Source organism: Quercus lobata, chromosome 2 (assembly GCF_001633185.2).
Source record: "Quercus lobata isolate SW786 chromosome 2, ValleyOak3.0 Primary Assembly, whole genome shotgun sequence".
NCBI lineage: Eukaryota > Viridiplantae > Streptophyta > Magnoliopsida > Fagales > Fagaceae > Quercus > Quercus lobata.
The window spans coordinates 25,500,737-25,519,819 of NC_044905.1; the positions used below are offsets into that span (position 1 = coordinate 25,500,737).

Here is a 19,083-nt window from a genome sequence, read left to right on the forward strand (position 1 = left end):
TGTTAGGTGGGTTTCGTTGTTGGGTTTTGATGGCTGGGTATGGCGTTGCTGGGTTTAGTTTTGAGTTTGGTGGCTGGGTATAGTGTTGGGTGATCAATGGTTCATCAGTTCAATGGTGGTGCGTTGGGGTAGGTTCCAGTGTTGATGGTGGCCGATTGGGCTGGGTTTATCATTGATCTTGGATTTTTTTTTCTTCTTCTCGTTGTTGTGGTGGTGTGGGTGGCTATTGCGGTGATTTGAAGCGTTGGGTTTTGCTGGCAACAATAATGATGGCTTTTTTTCATTATCCTTCTTCCTAATCTGGAATCTAGATTTGGTACCGTTGGTGGTGGTTTGTGCTTTCATCCGGTGTTGGTTTATGCTTGCATGGTGGTTGGTGGTGGCTGATTTGTTCTTGGATTTTCAAGAGTTTAGGATAATCCATACACTTGAAAATGTTTTACTGAAAATATTTTACTGTAAAATTTTTTACTTGTAAAATATTTTATATTTATAAATATTTTACTTCGAAATAAACAGAGCGTAAATCACCTTGTAAGCACGCTTAATCTATATTCTCACAATGAGTTCATTACGATATATATTGATAAATTACCAATTGTCTTAAAAACTAAACTGTAAAAAAAAATAGTGAATTTAATCACTTAATTATTATTCTAATACTCCCCCCCCCCCCCACCAAAAAAAAGCATGCAATTTTTAACTTTTTAAATACGAGTTAAAGTACAGACATAGTTCAAACTTAGGACGACATGCTATGATATTATGATAATTTATTGATTGTCCCAAAAGCTTAATATATTAAGAAATGGTAAATTTAATCACTTAAACAATATTTAAATATATACAAAATTCAGACATACAAAAGTAAAAGAAATTATAAATTCTGAGAAAACGGAAGATACAGTTCAAATCCATTTATTCCTGTCACAATAGTACTCTTGATGACTAGTTTCAAAACATTAATTTACATTCGGCTACCCAGCCATATCTAGAAGACATTTATTTCGTTCCACACAGATTACAAGGCATTTCAAATGGATAATTGGAACGACTTACCGAATGATACCTTATGGTATCAGCACAACGGAACCAGTAATCTTCCTACTTTCAAGGTCTGCATGTGCCTGAGCCGCCTGAGACAACGGGTAGGTATGATTTACTCGAACTCGCAAGATACCAGATTCGACATTAGCAAATACCTCCCCAGCAGTTGCCAGTAGCTCATCCTGAGTTGCAGTGTATTGCATGAGGGAAGGCCTGGTCAAGAACAGGGATTTCGCAGAAAGAGCTGACAATGGAAGTGGATCTGGTGTACCTGATGACTGACCAAAATTCACCATATACCCACGAGGCTTTAAGCATGCCAATGATCCCTGGATATATTAACTTCCGAATAAGAAACTTCTTCCCAGCACATAACAAACAAATCAGAACAGCTAACCAAAGCTATGACGTACCAACTGCAGTAGATTCAAGTTAAGGTTTGGGAACATTAAATTTGAGCTTGATTATCTACTGATTATTAGCATTCAAGCTTGGTTTTATTATGTGGAATGGCAGAACTTGATTCAGTGATTACCTAACATGTTTCATAATCTTTTAAACCTTGCTTGAAATAGAAATATCTGAGTTTTGACATGTCTAGCTTAGAATTGAGAAATGCCAAGGTAAAATTAGGGGAGAGCTGGCTGTAAACAGTATGACGTGTTTTTTATTTTTATTTTATTTTTTATATAAGTATGATGCCTTGATACTCCAATTCCTTAATAAAATTAAGTTTAAAAGTAATGTTTTATTAGTGTAAGAGTAAATTGGTCAGAGTGTATTTATTCACAAGACTATAAATAAAGTCTATTAGGGCTAATGATATTTATTAACCCTAAGAATAATTTACCAAAAAATTGATAACTCTTCATTTTACACATTTTGATAAAAAAAACACCCACATCAATAGGTGTAAAAATATGCATAAATGCACAATTGCTATAGTAACCGTGCATATATGCATGGTTACTATAGCACTTGCATTTAATGTTTTAGTAATTTTTTCTCTCTCGTTGTCTCTAGTTGCTCTCCATTTTTCTCATTTAATATTCTACTCTGCTTTCTTCTTAGCCATCCTCTGCTTCTTTTTCCTTCTCTCTTCTCTTTTTGGCTCCAACCCTCGCCGATCTCTCAGCTCCTATGGCGGCTCTGACTAGGAGTGCCATGTCAGTCGCTTGGCTCACCGCTGCTCCGACTCCAGCCTCACCGTCCTCGTCACCGGTGCCGTTGGCTTTGTCAGAACCCACGTCTCCATGGACCTGAAGTGACGAGGCGACGGGGTTTTGGGTCTTGACAACTTCAACCTCTACTACGAACTCACCCTCAAGTGTAATCGCTAGAAGGAAACACGTTTCCGATTGAATGGGTTTCGGATTGAGTGGGTTTCGGCTTGAATGGGTTGGTTTTGCTTGATGATGCTAGTTGTGTGGGTGATGATGTTGGCTGGGTGTGGAGTGATTGAGTGATGATGATGATGATGTTGGTTGGGTCTGTTCGCCGATCGGGGTAGTGATGATGATAGTGGTTGGGTCTAAGAGCGAGAGGCAGTGAGTAAGAAAATAATAAAAATTGGTAAAAGAATGAATATTTTATTGAATAAATGTGTAGAATAGATAGACTGATGTGGGTATTTTGTAAAAATGGACGTGTAAAATAGAAAAAAATAGTTTTTTGTTTTTGTTTTGTGCAAAATAGATGGAAAGTTTGCATCCACTGATGTGGCTGCTCTTACATGGTATAAGAGCCATATTTATTAACTCTAAGAATAATTTACCAAAAAATGGGTTACATGGTATTAGAGCCATGTAAACTGTGGAACCGTTGTCATCCTTAATCAACCAGTGTCGACAACCAAGACATCACTGCAACTACTGTACCATTGTGACTATCACTACATTTGACCTCTGCTGTGAACACAATTGGTTCTTATCACAACAATGACCGTAATCAACCTCAACAGCCCAATTTTACCACTGCGATCAGAGTTCAACGCCACAACTCCCAATTGCAACCACCCACAGTCAATTTCTGTTGATGGAACTTCAAAGCTGACATTGATAATTCCTCAGACCTGATTTCAACATTCTCAACACCGAGATATTTGGTTCGTTTAAACAATGACTGGTTGAAAATGTCACCCTGAGAAGATGTCATCTGCTGGTACAAACTCAGTATGCCGTCAATAAGACTTCATCAATGATTCACTCCACTGCAATTAAGGGTTGAGTCTCGGTGAGTAATCCAATCCATATCACTTTCTTAATATGTTTCTCAAATCTTTTATCTCAGCTGTGTTATTGGAAAGTTCTTTGTGCTGTTAATCAACTCAATTTATTTAGGTCTCTTTCATCTCTTGAATTAATGAATCTGTTTTCTCTGGTTATGAAATTGTGAGTTTTTTATTTTTTTTGTTAATTAAATTTCTTGTAGTTGGGTTACATGTTCAGTGGTTGTGATGGAATCAAAGAAAGGATTGGACTCTGGTTTGCTTTTTCCCCTGAACTGTTTTCAATGACCTCAATTAAATTAAGTAATAATAATTATGCTCAGCAGGCAAAGTCAATAGAAGTTTTTCTATTTGGTAAAAAAATATTCCATTACTTGGTTGGACTTCGAAACCAATTACATGAACACATGGTTGTAGCTTATGGAAAAGTATTCGGACTGGTTGGGACAGATTCCTGCAATATGTGTGTTTCGAAGTGGGGGGACGGTGAACAAGTGGGACTTTGGCAGGACAAGTGGTGTGGGAGTTTTTTCTGCAGGTGTTGTATCCAGATGTAAATGCTTGCGTAGTAGCTAGAGATGCTGCTGTTCATTCAGCATTGGTTGATGGGGAGGGGCGGAGTTGGAATGTGAGATTTCACATAGGTTTTAATGATTTGGAGTTGGAGCAAGTGCATTCTATCCTATATCTTTTATCCACCAATTCCCCTAGGGGGTGTGATAAAATGAGAAGGGGACTAAATGGGAGTAATAGGGTTGCTGTTTGCTCTTTTAATAAGGCCATTCAAGGTACACAAGTCACATCCTTCCCTTGGAATAGTATCTGGTATGTTAAGGCTCCAAAGCAGCTATCCTTCTCTGTATGGATAGTAGATTGGGGAAAAATCCTTGTGATAATCTCATAAAGTGATTTTCTCTAGTGGTTGGTGTTGTAAGTGTTGGTCTAGCAGGGAGACAGTTAATCAATTATTGATTCATTTTGATATCTTGTGGAGATGCATCATTGGAGCTCTTGGGATCAATGGGTGCTACCTAAAAGGATGGTGGGCATCATGTTTGGCTGGAAGAATTGGTTTGGGAAGCACTCATCGGATATTTGGAACATTGCCCCCTTATGTTTAATGTGGATTTTATGGAATGAACAAAATAGCCTCACTTTTGATATTTCAAACTTTGACTGGTCTTGTGTGTGTGGTCTTTCAAGTGGCAATTCTCTTTTATCTTTTAGGCAGACGACTCCTATGGAGCAGTTGTCAAACTGTATCTTTTCTACCATCAAAGATTAAGAAAGACTTACGGAGACTTTTAATAGTCTGTCTTTTTAAAAAAAAAAAAATTATTCTTCATTGATTTCAATTTTCAGTTATAAATATCTAAATTAAAGTAGATGAACATGTAAAGACAAAATTATATGTAAAGTTTAAACCACCTAATATGAATATGTATAGACAATATTTTTGTTTTGATTTTCCATTTATTTATTATTTAGTTATAACATCAAAATTAAAGTAGATGAGTATGACAGTTAAAACCGCCTAAGAGGGATATGTATAACCAATATATTAATATATTTAATATTGTCAAAAAAATTAAAGATAAAAACGAATAAGAAAAAGAATAATGATATGACTAATGAGGTGGCTTAACAAAAGCATAACAACAATAAATGCTACACTTTAGCTTATATATATATATTAGAGACTTTGGGCCTATTAGTTTGGTGGGGAGCATGTATAAAATTTTGGCTAAGGTGTTAGCAAATCACCTAAAAAGAGTTTTGGATCAATTGATCTCAAAATCTCGAATGGCTTTGTGTGTGGTGGATAGATACTTGACTCAGTTCTTATTGCCAATGAATGCGTGGATAGTCAAGTGAAGAGTCAAGTTCCGGGGGTTATATGCAAGGTAAACATTGAAAAAGCTTATGATCATGTGAATTGGGACGCACTTCTAGATTTGTTAAGGAGGATGGGCTTTGGATAGAGATGGTGTAGGTGGATTCACACTTCTATCTCGACAATTCAGTATTCTGTTTTGGTAAATGGGTCCCCAACTGAGTTTTTTGGAAGTTTGAGGGGATTGAGACAAAGAGATCCATTATCTCTTATGTTGTTTTTGCTCATGATGGAAATCTTTAATAAGATGTTGAAGAGAATGTTGGGGGGGGGTTTAATTAGTGGCTTTAAGGCTAACGGTAGGCGGGGTGATGGAGTTTGTGTTTTACATCTATTGTTTGCAAATGATACGAGCTTGTTTTGTGATGTAGATGAGGAGCAAATTCTTCATATGAGGATGTTGCTTCTATGCTTTCAAGCTGTCACTGGCTTGAAGGTGAATGTTCGTAAGAGCAAAATGGTCCCAATTGGGGAGGTAGATAATGTGCATGTTTTGGCAAGGCTTTTGGGGTGTAGGGTTGGGAATCTACCCATGTCTTATCTTGGCATGCCTCTGGGGGCCTCTCATAAGTCTTCTTCTATTTGGAATCCTATATTGGAGAAATTTGAGAGAAGATTGGCAAGATGGAAGAAGCTATATTTGTCCAAAGGTGGTAGACTAACTTTAATTTAAGGGTACATTATCGAGTCTTCCTACTTATTTCCTATCACTTTTTAACATTCCTACTAGTGTGGCAAATAAGATTGAAAAACTGCAAAGGGATTTTCTTTGGGAAGGTATGGGAAGCAAATCTAAACGATATTTGGTAGGATGGGATAAAGTGTGCATTCCTATGGCCATGGTGGTTTAGGGATAAGGAAACTAACTTCGTTTAATAAAGCTCTATTAAAAAATGGTTATGTCGTTTTGGGGTTAAGGAGAATCGTCTTTGGAGGAGGGTGATAACTATGAAGTTTGGGGAAGAATGGGGAGATAGACTTCTAAGTTGGGCAGGGGTGTTCATGGTTGCGGTTTGTGGAGAGATATTTGTATGGGATGGGTTGGGAGGATTATAGCCAAAAATACTCGGTTTGAGATTAGGGTGGGAATAAAGTGAGATTCTGGCATGATTGTTAGTGTGGGGTTCAACCTCTTCGAGTGACATTTCCAGTTTTGTATGAGATAGCCATGAAGAAAGAGACATCTGTTGCATTATCCTTGACCAGACAGAGGGAAGGGGGAAGGTGGACTTGGGATGTGAGGTTTGCTCGAGATTTGAATGATTAGGAGGTGGGTTCTATGGTGGATTTTCTTCATTTTTTGGAGAATAATGCCCCTTTAATTGATAATGGGGACCGATTGAGATGGATTTTGAAGAAGAATGAGAATTTTGACATTCACTCACACTAGAAATGCTCTACGAGACTCCTCCTCTATCACTTTTCCTTGGGAAGGTATTTGGGGAGTGAAGACACCTAGGCGAGTTTCTTTTTTTGTTTAGACTGCAGCTAGGAGTAAGATACTCACTAGTGATAATATGAGGAGTAGGGGGGTTTGATTTTGTTGATTGGTGTTGCATGTGTCACTGTTGTGGGGAGATTGTGGATCATTTGTTGATTCATTGTGAGAAGGCACAACAATTATGGTGCTTCGTCTTTCGATTTTTTGGGGTGCCCTAGGTCTTACCAAGAATGGTGCTTGATCTTCTTTTTGGTTGGAGGAATTGGATGAAAATAGTTCTGGAGATCAATTGCTTGCTTCTTTCAGTGGTTTTTGGTTTGATTGTTCTTGGGCTTGGAGACTCACATCTTGTGACTCCATCCCCTTGTTCATTAGCACCTTCTTTTTTGTAATTTGGTTTCTGTTTTTTTCCTTCTTCTTTATGTACTTTTTGACTACTTTGTGCTTTTCCAGCATATTGTAGTGTCTTTAGGATATTTTTTCTTACCTATATATATATTTGTAATTCTTTTAGGTTACTCTGCGGTCATTCTTATGCGTACTGAGTATTCTATTCACATAATAAACATCATTACTTATAAAAAATAAAAAATAAATAAAGAAAGAAAAAGAAATCTCAAATCTTGGCCTAAGAACTTTTAAGTGAGGTTTTTAATCATCTTCGTCAGGTCTCATTATTTGATTCCAGCACAAATATCATAACTTAATCTTTTGATCAATCTACCTAGCTACTACAGCTGGAGGCCTATGAAATCAGACGTTGTGGTAATAGAGGCTGTGGAGGTTGTGTTCAATGGGGAGGCCAAAGTAAAGGCAGCACTTTTATAAATGTACTCCTTGTGGAGGTGAGAATCGCAATGTAGATTTTTGTTAGGACCTTTATGGCAAACCTATAGCTCATCAGTCAGTTTTCAGATAAAGGAAAATACTTCATAGCCTCTTACACCCACTTCAGCAACCAAACTATCTCTATTCCTGAGAGAGAGCATCGTTGTCTTGTGTCTCTACATCCTCATTCCGCTGCATCTTCTTCCACTACCACTCTCACTCAGATAGGGGTCACTGACTTAGGTACCAATAATCACATGATGGGTGGTAACTCAGGTTTGCTTTCCAACTTCACCACTCTAATCATTCCTGTCATGTCACTTGGGCAAATGGCTCAACCTCACACATTTTTGGTTTGGGTATTGCTAATCTTAGCCCCAATCTTTTGTTATCTCATCTTATATGTCCCTAAATTTCCTTTATCTCCTGTCTATTAGTAAGATAACCAAAACTCCTAACTATGCTACAATACTTTTGCCCTCTTCCTGTGTCTTTCAAGATATCAAGTCTGGAAGGAATATGTGTGGCAGGTGTGAAAATTCGGTTGAATTTATTACCTAGACAATGGTGACTTTTGTTGTTTTCAAGATCTTGAGACCATTTTTCTACAAAGAATATGATTGGGAGAATTTTTTTTTTTTTGGATAGGCAATAAGACTTTTGTTTTATTATTTTTATAAGATATCATGGTATTTAATTTAGATAATTACATTTTTTATAAAAAATAAACAGGTAGAGAAAAAAAAAAGTAATATAATAAATATGATGTGGTGATATTATCCTTTTCCTATAAAAGAATAGGGAAAAAAATTGTAAACTAATAAAAAGTTACCTATTATGTAATAAGATTATAACAATAAATTTATACAAAATATCTTTTCTATCCACTCCTTTTTTTTTCAACAAAATAATATAAATATATATATATATATATATCCTTACACTTTTCCATCCTTCCTATCTCATCTATTTATTAAAAAAATAGAGAAAAAAAAAAAAAAAAAAAAAACTGTCCATCCTAGATTTCTATCCTCTCTCAACCATACAACCCTAAAAATGAATACTCTATCAATCAATGGGTTTGCAAAGTTCAAAGGTAAAGCAACCTAAATCAAGTTGCACCCCTGGCCACAAGGAGCTAACTATGAAAATCATATATAATTATACAAATATATCTTAAATGCATCATTTGATGGCACCAACACAGAAGATGAAGTTATCTCAGTTAAATATCCAAAATTTCTCCAGAAATGAAGGGAGAGTGAGAAGAAAAAAAATGCTAATACCTGGAAGGTATCTTTTCCTACAGCATCATAGACAACATCAACCCCATTGCCTGATGTTATCTCATTGACACGAGCAACAAAATCCTCTTCCTTATAGATTATAACATGGTGGCATCCATCATCCTTGGCTTGAACTGCCTTCTCTTTCGTTGAGACAGTTCCAATGACGATGGCACCTAGGGCATTAGCCCACTGGCTTAATAGAGAACCAACTCCACCAGCTGCTGCATGAACAAGGATTGTGTGTCCAGGTTCAACCTACACAAGACAATTATTCATATCTAGTACTTGATGTAAACAAGAATGTTTAACAAGCTGGGAAAGAGAGCCAAATTTAGCACAATGCCAGGTTTGAAGTGTTCTATTTGAGCTAATTAGGAGAATACGGGACAAATGCATAGCAATATACTTATAATAACAGTTTTTCAAACCGATGAAAACAGACCTTTTCAGATTTATCATGGTTTTGCTGCCAATCCAAATTATTTACACACATACACACGCTATAACAATTTTTTTTTAAATTAAAAAAAAAAGGGACACAACCCATGTACATGGGATGTATATGAGAGATACGCCAAAATTTATCAACCAAAACCACAAAGATCAATAAATTCAAGTAAATTCGAAAAAGAAAAATGTAAAGTAGCAGCTGTTCAATCATATAATGACTACAGAAACAAAAACTTCAGATCCAAAATTGATTTTCACATAAAGATAAATAAACTCAAGTAATTTTGAAAAAGGAAAATGTAAAGTGGCAATTGTCCAATCATATACTGATCACTCAGGGACGGAACTTGGCCCCCCTGGATTTTTAAAAATTTCTATTTTAATACTAATAAAATCATAAATTTTATAGATTCATATGTAAATATACTTGTCGGCCCCCCTAAGATTTGAAGGATAGAAAAAATACTAATGATTAAGTTAATGTCCAGCTTAGATTCTCCATGATACAGTGGTGTACGTGGCTTCAAAGAAGATTTAATATTTGCTTTGCTGTTGTGATTTAAAGATGTTTAAAATTTTAGTTGTTGTGTTTGTATTGATTGTAATCCACTTTCTTTGTGTTAAACTTTGGATCAGAATGAGAGAAAACTGAAATTGTTTTCATTGAATTGATAAACATTACAACTCTGTTTAAATATATACAAAACAGAGTAGAAAGGAGAAGGAAAAACTAACTAGCCAACTTGCACCAACTGAAATTAACAATCTAGCAAACTATTGAAACAACCAATCACAAGATGAGATGTGGCTACTTTAACTGGTTAAATATAGAGATAACAACCTAAAGTTTTACATAATATAACAGTGGCGGAGCCAGAATTTCAATTTAGGGGGGGCAAGATTTATTATTATACTATGTATTCTCCATAATTTCAATTAACTACAAATATATATTTTATATAAAAAAAATAACTAATTTATATAGGAGTTAGTAACAATTAAAGCAAGATATATTAATCTAAATACATAAATTTAGACATCTAATTTAGTTCCTTGTAATAAATTGAAAAAATAATCAATGTAAAAGTGTTAATACCTTTAAAAAATATATAGAATTCTGTCTTGCCGCTTTATATTAATTCTTCAAAGTATTTAAATTGGGTTTATACTTTATAGTAGAAACCTAGACCCAGAGTTTGAATTTGAGTACGGTACAAGGACATTAATTAGTTAGGCTCCAAAACATAAATATATATATATATATATATATTGCATAAAATATAAAACCCCCACCACCAATTGAAATTCAATGAAATTAAAAAATAAAAAAGGATAAACAATCAAAATTCCGTGAATAGTGACACGCTAAAATCTGGGAAATGATAAAAGTTTTTTTTATTTTATTTATTTATATATTTTATGAAATTGATAAAAGTTTATGTTTTAAACAAAAGTGATGTAGTTGGTTAAATAGTACTGTAAATCTCTTAATGCTGTGAAACTGTTCTCATTTCTATTCGGCATCAAAGCTATTTTAGAGACTGTTTTCTACTTTTTTTCTTAAACCAGAACGGGCAAACTAGCAAAGCATTTAAGATGGAGTTCTACTGACTTCTACATGCCAGTACTTATAAACTTTTTTAAGAGGAGTCAGGGGGGGCACTTGACCCCCCTCGCCCCCCCTTGGCTCCGCCCCTGTAATATAAGAACTTGGACAAACTTGCAGAAGCCTTCAATATTTACACTTTGTGCCAATACATTATAGTTAACAATGCAATAAATTTTTTTCCTTTTTTCAACAAAAATAGAAAGAGTTAATCCTCTCTTGAAATAGCCCAGTCAACATCTAGTGATATAAAGTTGGCTTCAGTTTTATAAAATGAAATTGGCAGATGATCTCTTGACAGATTTTTTTATTTTATACACTGTGATATATAGTACGTAATCATAGATGAATTATGAATATTAAAAGAATGCTGAGTTCACTTTTAATAGATTAGTGTATTGTAATGTATTAAAAAGTTGATTTTCATGATTTCTTTTTCCATACATTGCCCCCCCCCCCCCTTTCACTCTATATCCTAGGTCCGTATCACAGAGACAAAAGCTTCAAATCCAAAATTGTTTTTTCACACCCGTCGAAGCTTTAAACATTTCATTCTCTCCATATACACCACATAAGACAGAGGAATTGCATTCCGTATGTTTATATTGTGATGATCAAATCTATCCCTCGAGCAAGCCAACAATTCAATAAAACATCTTGGCATGATCCACTAAATCTTAAATAAAGAAAAGACCATAGCCCACAATTCTCTAGCAACCAGCTAGCGTGGTCATATGCTTTCTCCAGATCTAGCTTGCACAAAACCTCTGGTATACTTGACTTTAGATGGCTATATAAGCATTCATTGGCAATCAAAACCTAGTCTGGAATCTGCCTCTTGCTAACAAAGGCATTCTAAGGAACTGACACCACCTTATGAAGAACCAACTTTAATCTGTTTGCCAATACTTTAGCCATGATCATGTAAACCCCTGTAATCAAACTAATAGGAAGAAAGTCCTTAATCTTTGCTGCCCCAAGGTTTTTTGGAATAAGAGAGACAAAAGTAGCATTAAAACTTTTCTCAAAGGTGTAGTGCTCATGGAAGTGATGGAAAACCATAATTAAATCCACCTTCACAACACCCCAACAGCTTTGGAAAAAAGCCATCTGGACCTAGTGCTTTGTCCACACTCATGTTTGACACCGCCTCATAGACCTCATCCTCCGTGAAACACCTCTCCAGGCACTTAGAATCCACCTCCTCAAGGGCTAGAAGATCTAAGCCATTTAGTAAAGGTTGCTAGACTCCCTGTTCAGAGAATAAGCCTTTATAAAAATCCACAATCTTCCCATTAATGATTAATTGCCTCTTGATTAGTGAGCTCCTCTCCACCTACAAGTTATCCCCCAATATAATTATGATGGTGGTGTGAATTTGTAAGCCTATGAAAGAACTTTGTATTTTTGTACCCTTCCTTCAAGCACAATATCCTTGATTTTTGGCTTTGCCTCCAATTAATCTCTTTCATCAACAAGATTCATTCAAGCTCTACTTAGGCCTACTCCCTTTGCAATTTTTCATCAAGTAATATCCTATGCTCCTCAATCTCATCCATAGAATTAATGCTATTCAACAAAGCGTCTTTATCAAATAATATTGCCAAACTCTAAGGTATTCCGCTTTTTCAAATCAAAGCTTTAGGGCTTTCAACTTGTTTTCCAAAACAAAACTAGGAGATCCATAAATAGGAATCCCACCAACCTTTCACCTTTTCTACAAAGCCATTTGCCTCTTTCCACATATTTTCAAATCTAAACCCCATTTCACAGCACCACACTCCAATAAAATAGGGTGTTGATCCAACAAAAGCCTTGGTAGATATGCCTCTAAGTAATCATAGAAAAATGCTCCTCTAAAAGCGGAGTGATCAAAAAACTGTCTATAAAATCAAGCTATTTGCTTCAATGGAGACAGTAGTTTTTTTTTTTGATAAGTAACAAAAGGTTATTAATAAAAAAAAAAAGAATATCCAGGTATGCCGGAGGTGTACTTGAGCAATAGTACATCAATCTTTCAAATTACAATGCTCAAACATATCTAATAAATTAGAACAGGGAAGAGAGTTAAAAGCAATACTCCAATTCAGTAAAAAGTGAAGGAGAGATTTAATCTCGAGTATAGACCATTCACTTCCCTCAAAGCATCTCGCATTCCGTTCTTGCCAAAGACACTACATGACACAATGCTAAATAAAAAGTTCTCTTGGAATTTTTCTAATGGTCAAGTGCTAAGTCCAATCAACCCTAGGGGCCGACTCTTAGGTATGTTCTCTCTTACTTTGTGTTGACTCCGAAAGCCTAGGTGCAAACTCTTAGGTTATCTATCTTTGGTTTTGTCCTACATCAGCTCAAAAATTTTATTAACCATCTACTGCCAAAAAGTTTCTCTCACCATGGCATAATGCAAGTGGCAGCTCTCAAGACTCAAAACCTACACGCGTGCTCAGCAGCTCAAGACTTGAATAAAAGTCAACTTTGAACATGAATTTTTTATAGCGTCACTAGATACCCTATTTGATGAGAAGTATAAAAATGCACCAGAATTTTTTTGATAGTTACCAAATTCACCTGATTTTAAAAATAACTCCTAACAATCAAACTAGCTAAGGTGTTTTTAGGAATCACTCCTAGGATTTGTATGTTTCACACGCTCATGTAAACAGCTGTAAATAAATTTAAAAAATCCAGAAAATTTAATATCTCATAAGACAGCCACATATGCTTTTCTGGTGAAGTTGCTAGAAACTTGTTGACAAAATGTTTTGAAATAACCCTAAATTTATACAAAAGAAAACCGTTAAAAATCAACATTAACTAAGCAGCAACTAAGAAAATAAATTTAAGACCCAACTAAAACAACTCCCATCAATCAAACTAGCTAGATAGATCATGAGTGGCATCATAGCATCATTGAAAACTCAAATTAAAAACTATGCTTTAGAATTTGGATTCCCATGTCTCTTGTAGGCCTTTCCAAAGTGTCTTCTTCTGTTACCATTGAATCTCTTCCCTTAAAATAGGTGGAGGGTGAAGTCACGGGTGGTTTAACTCCTTATGGATGTGTAAGATTTATTTACCAATAAACAATGATTATATAAAAAGGGATAACTAACACTTTTTTTGGTAACAAAAATAATTCATTCAAATAACTTAATAGATATGGGCTTCAGCATTGTAGCTTATCAAAATAAGGTCAACATTGTAACACAGCTGGCCAAAAGCTATAATGAGAACTCTGGTGTTTATCATACTTTCAATGTCACATACATATGCAAGGGGTGTGCAGCCAACCCACCAACCTGTTAAAACCGACCCGACCCAACCCAACCCAACCCAACCCACAAGGTTGGGTCAGTTTTTAGGGGTTGGTGGGTTGAGTTGGATTATGAAATTTTTTATAATAATGAATCGGGTTAGGTTTGGGTCATAACAAAAACAAACCCACCTAACCCGACCCATCTATATATTTAAATTTTAAATTATATATATTTAAAAATATATTATATAATTAATGAATTTTTTATTTAATTTTTTCCCCTATTCAGTTCTACCTATATAAAACCTAATTACCTCGCAAACCCTAACAATTTTATTTCTCGCTCTACCGCCTCCCACTCTCACTCTCCCACTCCACTCCAATTTGTTTATAACTGAATTGGGATACTAGTTCATATATATTTTGTTTATAACTGAGTTGGAATACTAATTCATGAATATTTTGTTGATCAACTCAGGTAGCAAGTGAGATATATTTTTTTTCTGCTCAATTTAATAATAATGGTAATAAAAAATAAAAATAAAAACTATCCAGCCCATGGGTTCAACCTGACCCAACCCGATCCAAGTGAGTTGGGTCAAACTCCTGTGATGGGTTGGATTTTTTTAACCCACCATGGTGGGTTGGGTCGAAAAATTCCCTCAACCTGACCCAACTTGACCCATGCATACCCCTAAGCCACACCCTTAACATGGCAATGATGATCCTTCTTCTAAATATAGATTAGAATTTACAAGCATTAACAGACTGAATATGTATAAATGCATGTGATACAGAACACATATTCACGGACGATACCAACTCAATATTAGAAGACATTTTACCACAATTTTTATTTATATCAAGGTTTCTAGTCCAAATACTTTAAAGGCTCAATTTAATATAAATTTCAACTTTCTGGAGTATATATGCAGCTGCATCAGTATAGAACCTACCTTGAAGCAACGGCGGAGTAAAAATTGAGCTGTCATACCCTTGAGGATGATGGATGCTGCAACGATAGGATCAATAGAGGGAGGAACAGGCACAACTTTGTTTGCAGGAAGAATCTGCTCTTCAGCATATGAGCCCATTGGATCACCAGCATAAGCTACAAGGTCTCCAACTTGCCTGTCAGTTAGTCCAGGACCCACAGCTGTCACCACCCCAGTAGCCTCCATACCTGCATCAGAAACTGGTATTAATAAATTGGTCCCACCTTAGGACCTAACATCATATAAAATAGGTAAATCCTTTATTGTGCCATTCAAAGAAAAATCTCCAGTGTGTACTATAACTATCCCAAGTTCCAGAAACTAACAAAACTCTCTGAGACCACATATGCACTATGGTTGTAAAGAAATCACTATTCAAATAATAGCTTCATTGAAGGAAAGTAATTTCATCACAACAAAATAAGTCTTTTGGTCGAGTTAACAATTTGGTGAGCACTTATACATTATTGGCCCACTTCCCGACAGCTACAGCCTGTAGAACTGATGGTTACTAGCACAGTATTGAGCTAGATTGCCTGTGAAAGTCCATGGTTCAAGTCTTGATAACCCCCATTCTGTTAGTTTCATGTGTTGTACACATATAAGGCACATGGTTAGTTTATTGTTGTCGGAGGCTGACACATGATTGGAAGCATTTGTATTAACATGTTTGTGAGTTCTGCATAAATTTTTTCCCACATCTTGATAGCTTGAGAAATAGTGAGTTGATCCAAGTCAAGGGAATGGAAAAAAAGGGTAGAGGAAGGCCAAAAATAACATTAGTAGAAGTAATAAAAAATGACATGTCAATTAGGGAAGTAACGGAGAGCATGACTTTAGATAGAATAGAATGAAGGAAAAGAATCCACATGGCCGACCCAATCTAATATGTCGATGATCCATACCCGGCCCAAATTTAGGGACTAAGGCTTTGTTGTGTTGTAGTTATGGTCAATTTTATATTCAGTCACTCTACAATTCCTGCAAATTAAGGTTACATTGGTAATTTAGTTGAGTCTAGAATTTTCTATGAGATCCTAAGTATCTTAGATATTATTTTCTTTAGTCCAAGTTAGTATTTTATAAGGAATTAGTTTACTAGTCAAACTAGTAGTCCTAATACTTCTGGTACAAGAAAGAGTCCTTATATCTGTGTTCAATGTATTCAAAGGAGATGGAGAGTTGATTAGAAGTATTAGGCAAGTCTTTATACTGTTCATGGGCACTGTTTGCAGTACTGTTCACATATTTAAATAATTCAATTTTTTTTTTTTTTCCTCCTCTTTTCAACCATAAATCCAATATTTTTCTCTCTTGATCCCTCACCCTTCTTCTAAAAATATTCTAAACCTCAAAATCCACAAATCCTTCTAAACCTTAACCCACCATAACTACACGTAGACAAATTTCTCCAATTTGTCCTATGTCAGAGTCTATTAATGAATTCTAAGAATTCTGTCATAGCAATAGTGAATTGATCGTATCCTAGCCTCTCACTTGGAAATCTAACTATATTTAGCTCCCTTGCCACACACCAAGCCACCTCCCAACTCTGTTGTGAATCTCTCAACTCCTATCTACTACTTACTGTGTCATCATTAGGGTCATGTACTCCAATAAAGACCCAATTGAATTTATCCTTCACTTTACTCAATAAACATGACATTGAAAACCTCCCCACACACCCACACCCACACTTGGATCAATTTTTTCAACCACCCATTTGCCCCATATTAAGAGCTCCTTACCTGCTGTATTTTTTGCTTCAAGTACCATCCAATCTTCAAATGGCTAGCACAAAGACTTCTAACAACACTAGCATACATTTTGACAATTTTGTTTCCTAACCAAAAACCACATTAGACTTCCATCCCTTCAACATGGTTTTTACAACCGCTCATTTGTTAAGATCATTTAAATGCACTATATTCCAAGAAAACAGGTGTAGCTTCATTAGGAATACATTAACAACCCTTCCTTACTAGTACTCCCACTTCATCCAGCATCATAATTAACTGTAGATACCAAATTTTAAAGATCCCTAGCTCCTGTAGGAGTTGGGTTAGTTAAACGCCGCACACTCCCCTCACTTGCTGACTTTCTCTATCTCTCCTCAATTGTGCCAAAAATAAAGCCAAAAACTGTTCTCCAAAGACTCTATAGAAACTCCTAGGAATTTGCTAAATCCCTTAATACTTCAAAATTCTCATCACCCATTGAGTAGCCTTCATACCTCCCATTTTAAATTCACATAAAAAATTTCTTGTTACATAATAGAGGGCTGGAGCTCCCCCCACTATTATTCTTTTGTTACTTTTTTTTTTTTTTTTTAATTCAATAGTAACAATGTGAGAGGGGAGATTCGAACTATTGAAGTCTCCATTGGAAACACTAGAAGATGCCAACCAATTGACGCTCCATATATCACATATTTTATGTTAAACTAACATGCATCGTCAAGAAAGTTCCAGTTAGCTCAATTGGTAAAATTTAATAACATGAATAAAAAATAATAACAAACATGTGTCATAACAATCAAACATGAGTCATTAATATTAATCATTAACACGATCTAAAATTCTAAAGCATTATAAGCTAATATTATAATAATATTCTTAGATTAAAAAAGTAATAATAATAATAATAAAGCAAAGAGAAAGAAAAGAAATGATAGCAAACCAGGGATATAGGGCAATGTGGGGGTCTTATAAACTCCTTTGCGGAAATAAACATCGATAAAATTAAGGCCAATGGCCTTATTTTTGACACGAATCTCGCCTTCCTTCGGTTCTCCTAATTCCACATCTTCCCATTTGAGGACTTCCGGACCACCAAGTTCGTGAACTCTAATCGCTTTGACCATTTTTTTGGGTGCTGCTTCTGCAAGTGTTCGCACTGTTTGCGATGCTCTTCTGGCACGTGTAGATGTAAATGGTAGTGGGTTTGGATTTTGATGGGAAATTTTTGGTTTTATAATAGGTGGTGGTGGTACTGGTGGCAATGGCGGTGGGAAATTTCAAATTATAATACTAACCCCTTTTTCTTAATTTCTGCTGATTATGACTTGTAATTTTGTCTTTTTCTTCTTTTTCTTTTTTTAAAATATTTTTAGTTGTGAATGTGGACAACAGAATAAAGGCAATGTGATAATGGCCAGTTCAATGAGGGTTATTTTCAAATTATATAATACTCTTTATTTTTTTAATAAAATAAATAAAAATTATTTGATTTTGTTGTTGATTTCCCTCAACAACAAAAAAAAAAGGTTATGATTTGATCGGGGCATATTCCGGAGAAAAAAAAAAAAGGTTATGAATTATGATTGGTGCATGATAAAAAGAGAAGTGTTATGTTATGCCATTGATATTATTTTTTTGTCCACCCGTAATAACCTACTACTTCGAATTTGTTGTGAAAATGTTATCAACATAACATTTCTCTAATAAAAATAGTAATGTGAAATAGTGAGAGTAATGTTACTTTAATCATAATTACTTGACATATTGATATGCTGTGAAATTGTGTATGTTAAACAAATGAAACTAAATAGAGAGAGAGTTAATTTTTTTAATGACTTTGGATAAAGAGTGAGATGAGGAGCGACTCACAGACAGGACACACAAATAGAGAGATTCAAAGGGGGTGTAAGAAGATACTTATAGGAACTGGTTAAGAAAGTAAACTACTAATGAAACATAGAACATAACTTGGAACATAAACTAGAACAAATGATTATATAAAACAGGCTCACTGATATTATTAGATTGAATAGGGTCTTTACATTAGACACAAGGGAAGGATTTCTGAAGGAGGCTAAGCTCTACCCTTCCATAGTTAAAAAGTGGCTATTTATAGGACACGAAATTCAAAACAACTTATCTACAATTTACAATCAGCTATGTTCGATCATGCATGAGGTCATAGGGGTCTGGCTTGTGGGTGACAAGTGGATGAAGAGGTAGGGGCCTGGCTGAGTGAAAGCTTCTGCTGGATACTGCAGAGAGCAATAAGTGCGTCTGGCATGCATGGATAAGGCTGAGTGAAGCT

General features: G+C 35.4%; 1 protein-coding gene across 1 annotated transcript; it reads right to left on the bottom strand.

The window, feature by feature from the left end:
• Positions 1–960: 960 nt before the first annotated feature.
• On the bottom strand, positions 961–18,042 carry LOC115975085 (quinone oxidoreductase-like). The gene is made up of 4 exons (XM_031095730.1): positions 17,716–18,042; positions 14,998–15,224; positions 8,724–8,981; positions 961–1,376 (listed from the first exon to the last, which is right to left on the bottom strand). The coding sequence occupies exons 1-4, from the start codon at positions 17,897–17,899 to the stop codon at positions 1,071–1,073; spliced, it is 975 nt and encodes a 324-aa protein (XP_030951590.1). The 5' UTR covers positions 17,900–18,042; the 3' UTR covers positions 961–1,070.
• Between the last annotated feature and the right edge of the window lie 1,041 nt (positions 18,043–19,083).

What these genes read in the sequence shown, in the direction of transcription:
- LOC115975085 (XM_031095730.1), bottom strand. Translation starts at nt 17,899, where the DNA reads ATGGTCAAAGCGATTAGAGTTCACGAACTTGGTGGTCCGGAAGTCCTC. An exon ending in TACTCCGCCGTTGCTTCAAG is followed by an intron (nt 8,982 to 14,997) that starts GTAGGTTCTATA and finishes TGTCTTGTGTAG; the next exon opens with GTTGAACCTGGACACACAAT. An exon ending in TAGGAAAAGATACCTTCCAG is followed by an intron (nt 1,377 to 8,723) that starts GTATTAGCATTT and finishes TAATATATCCAG; the next exon opens with GGATCATTGGCATGCTTAAA.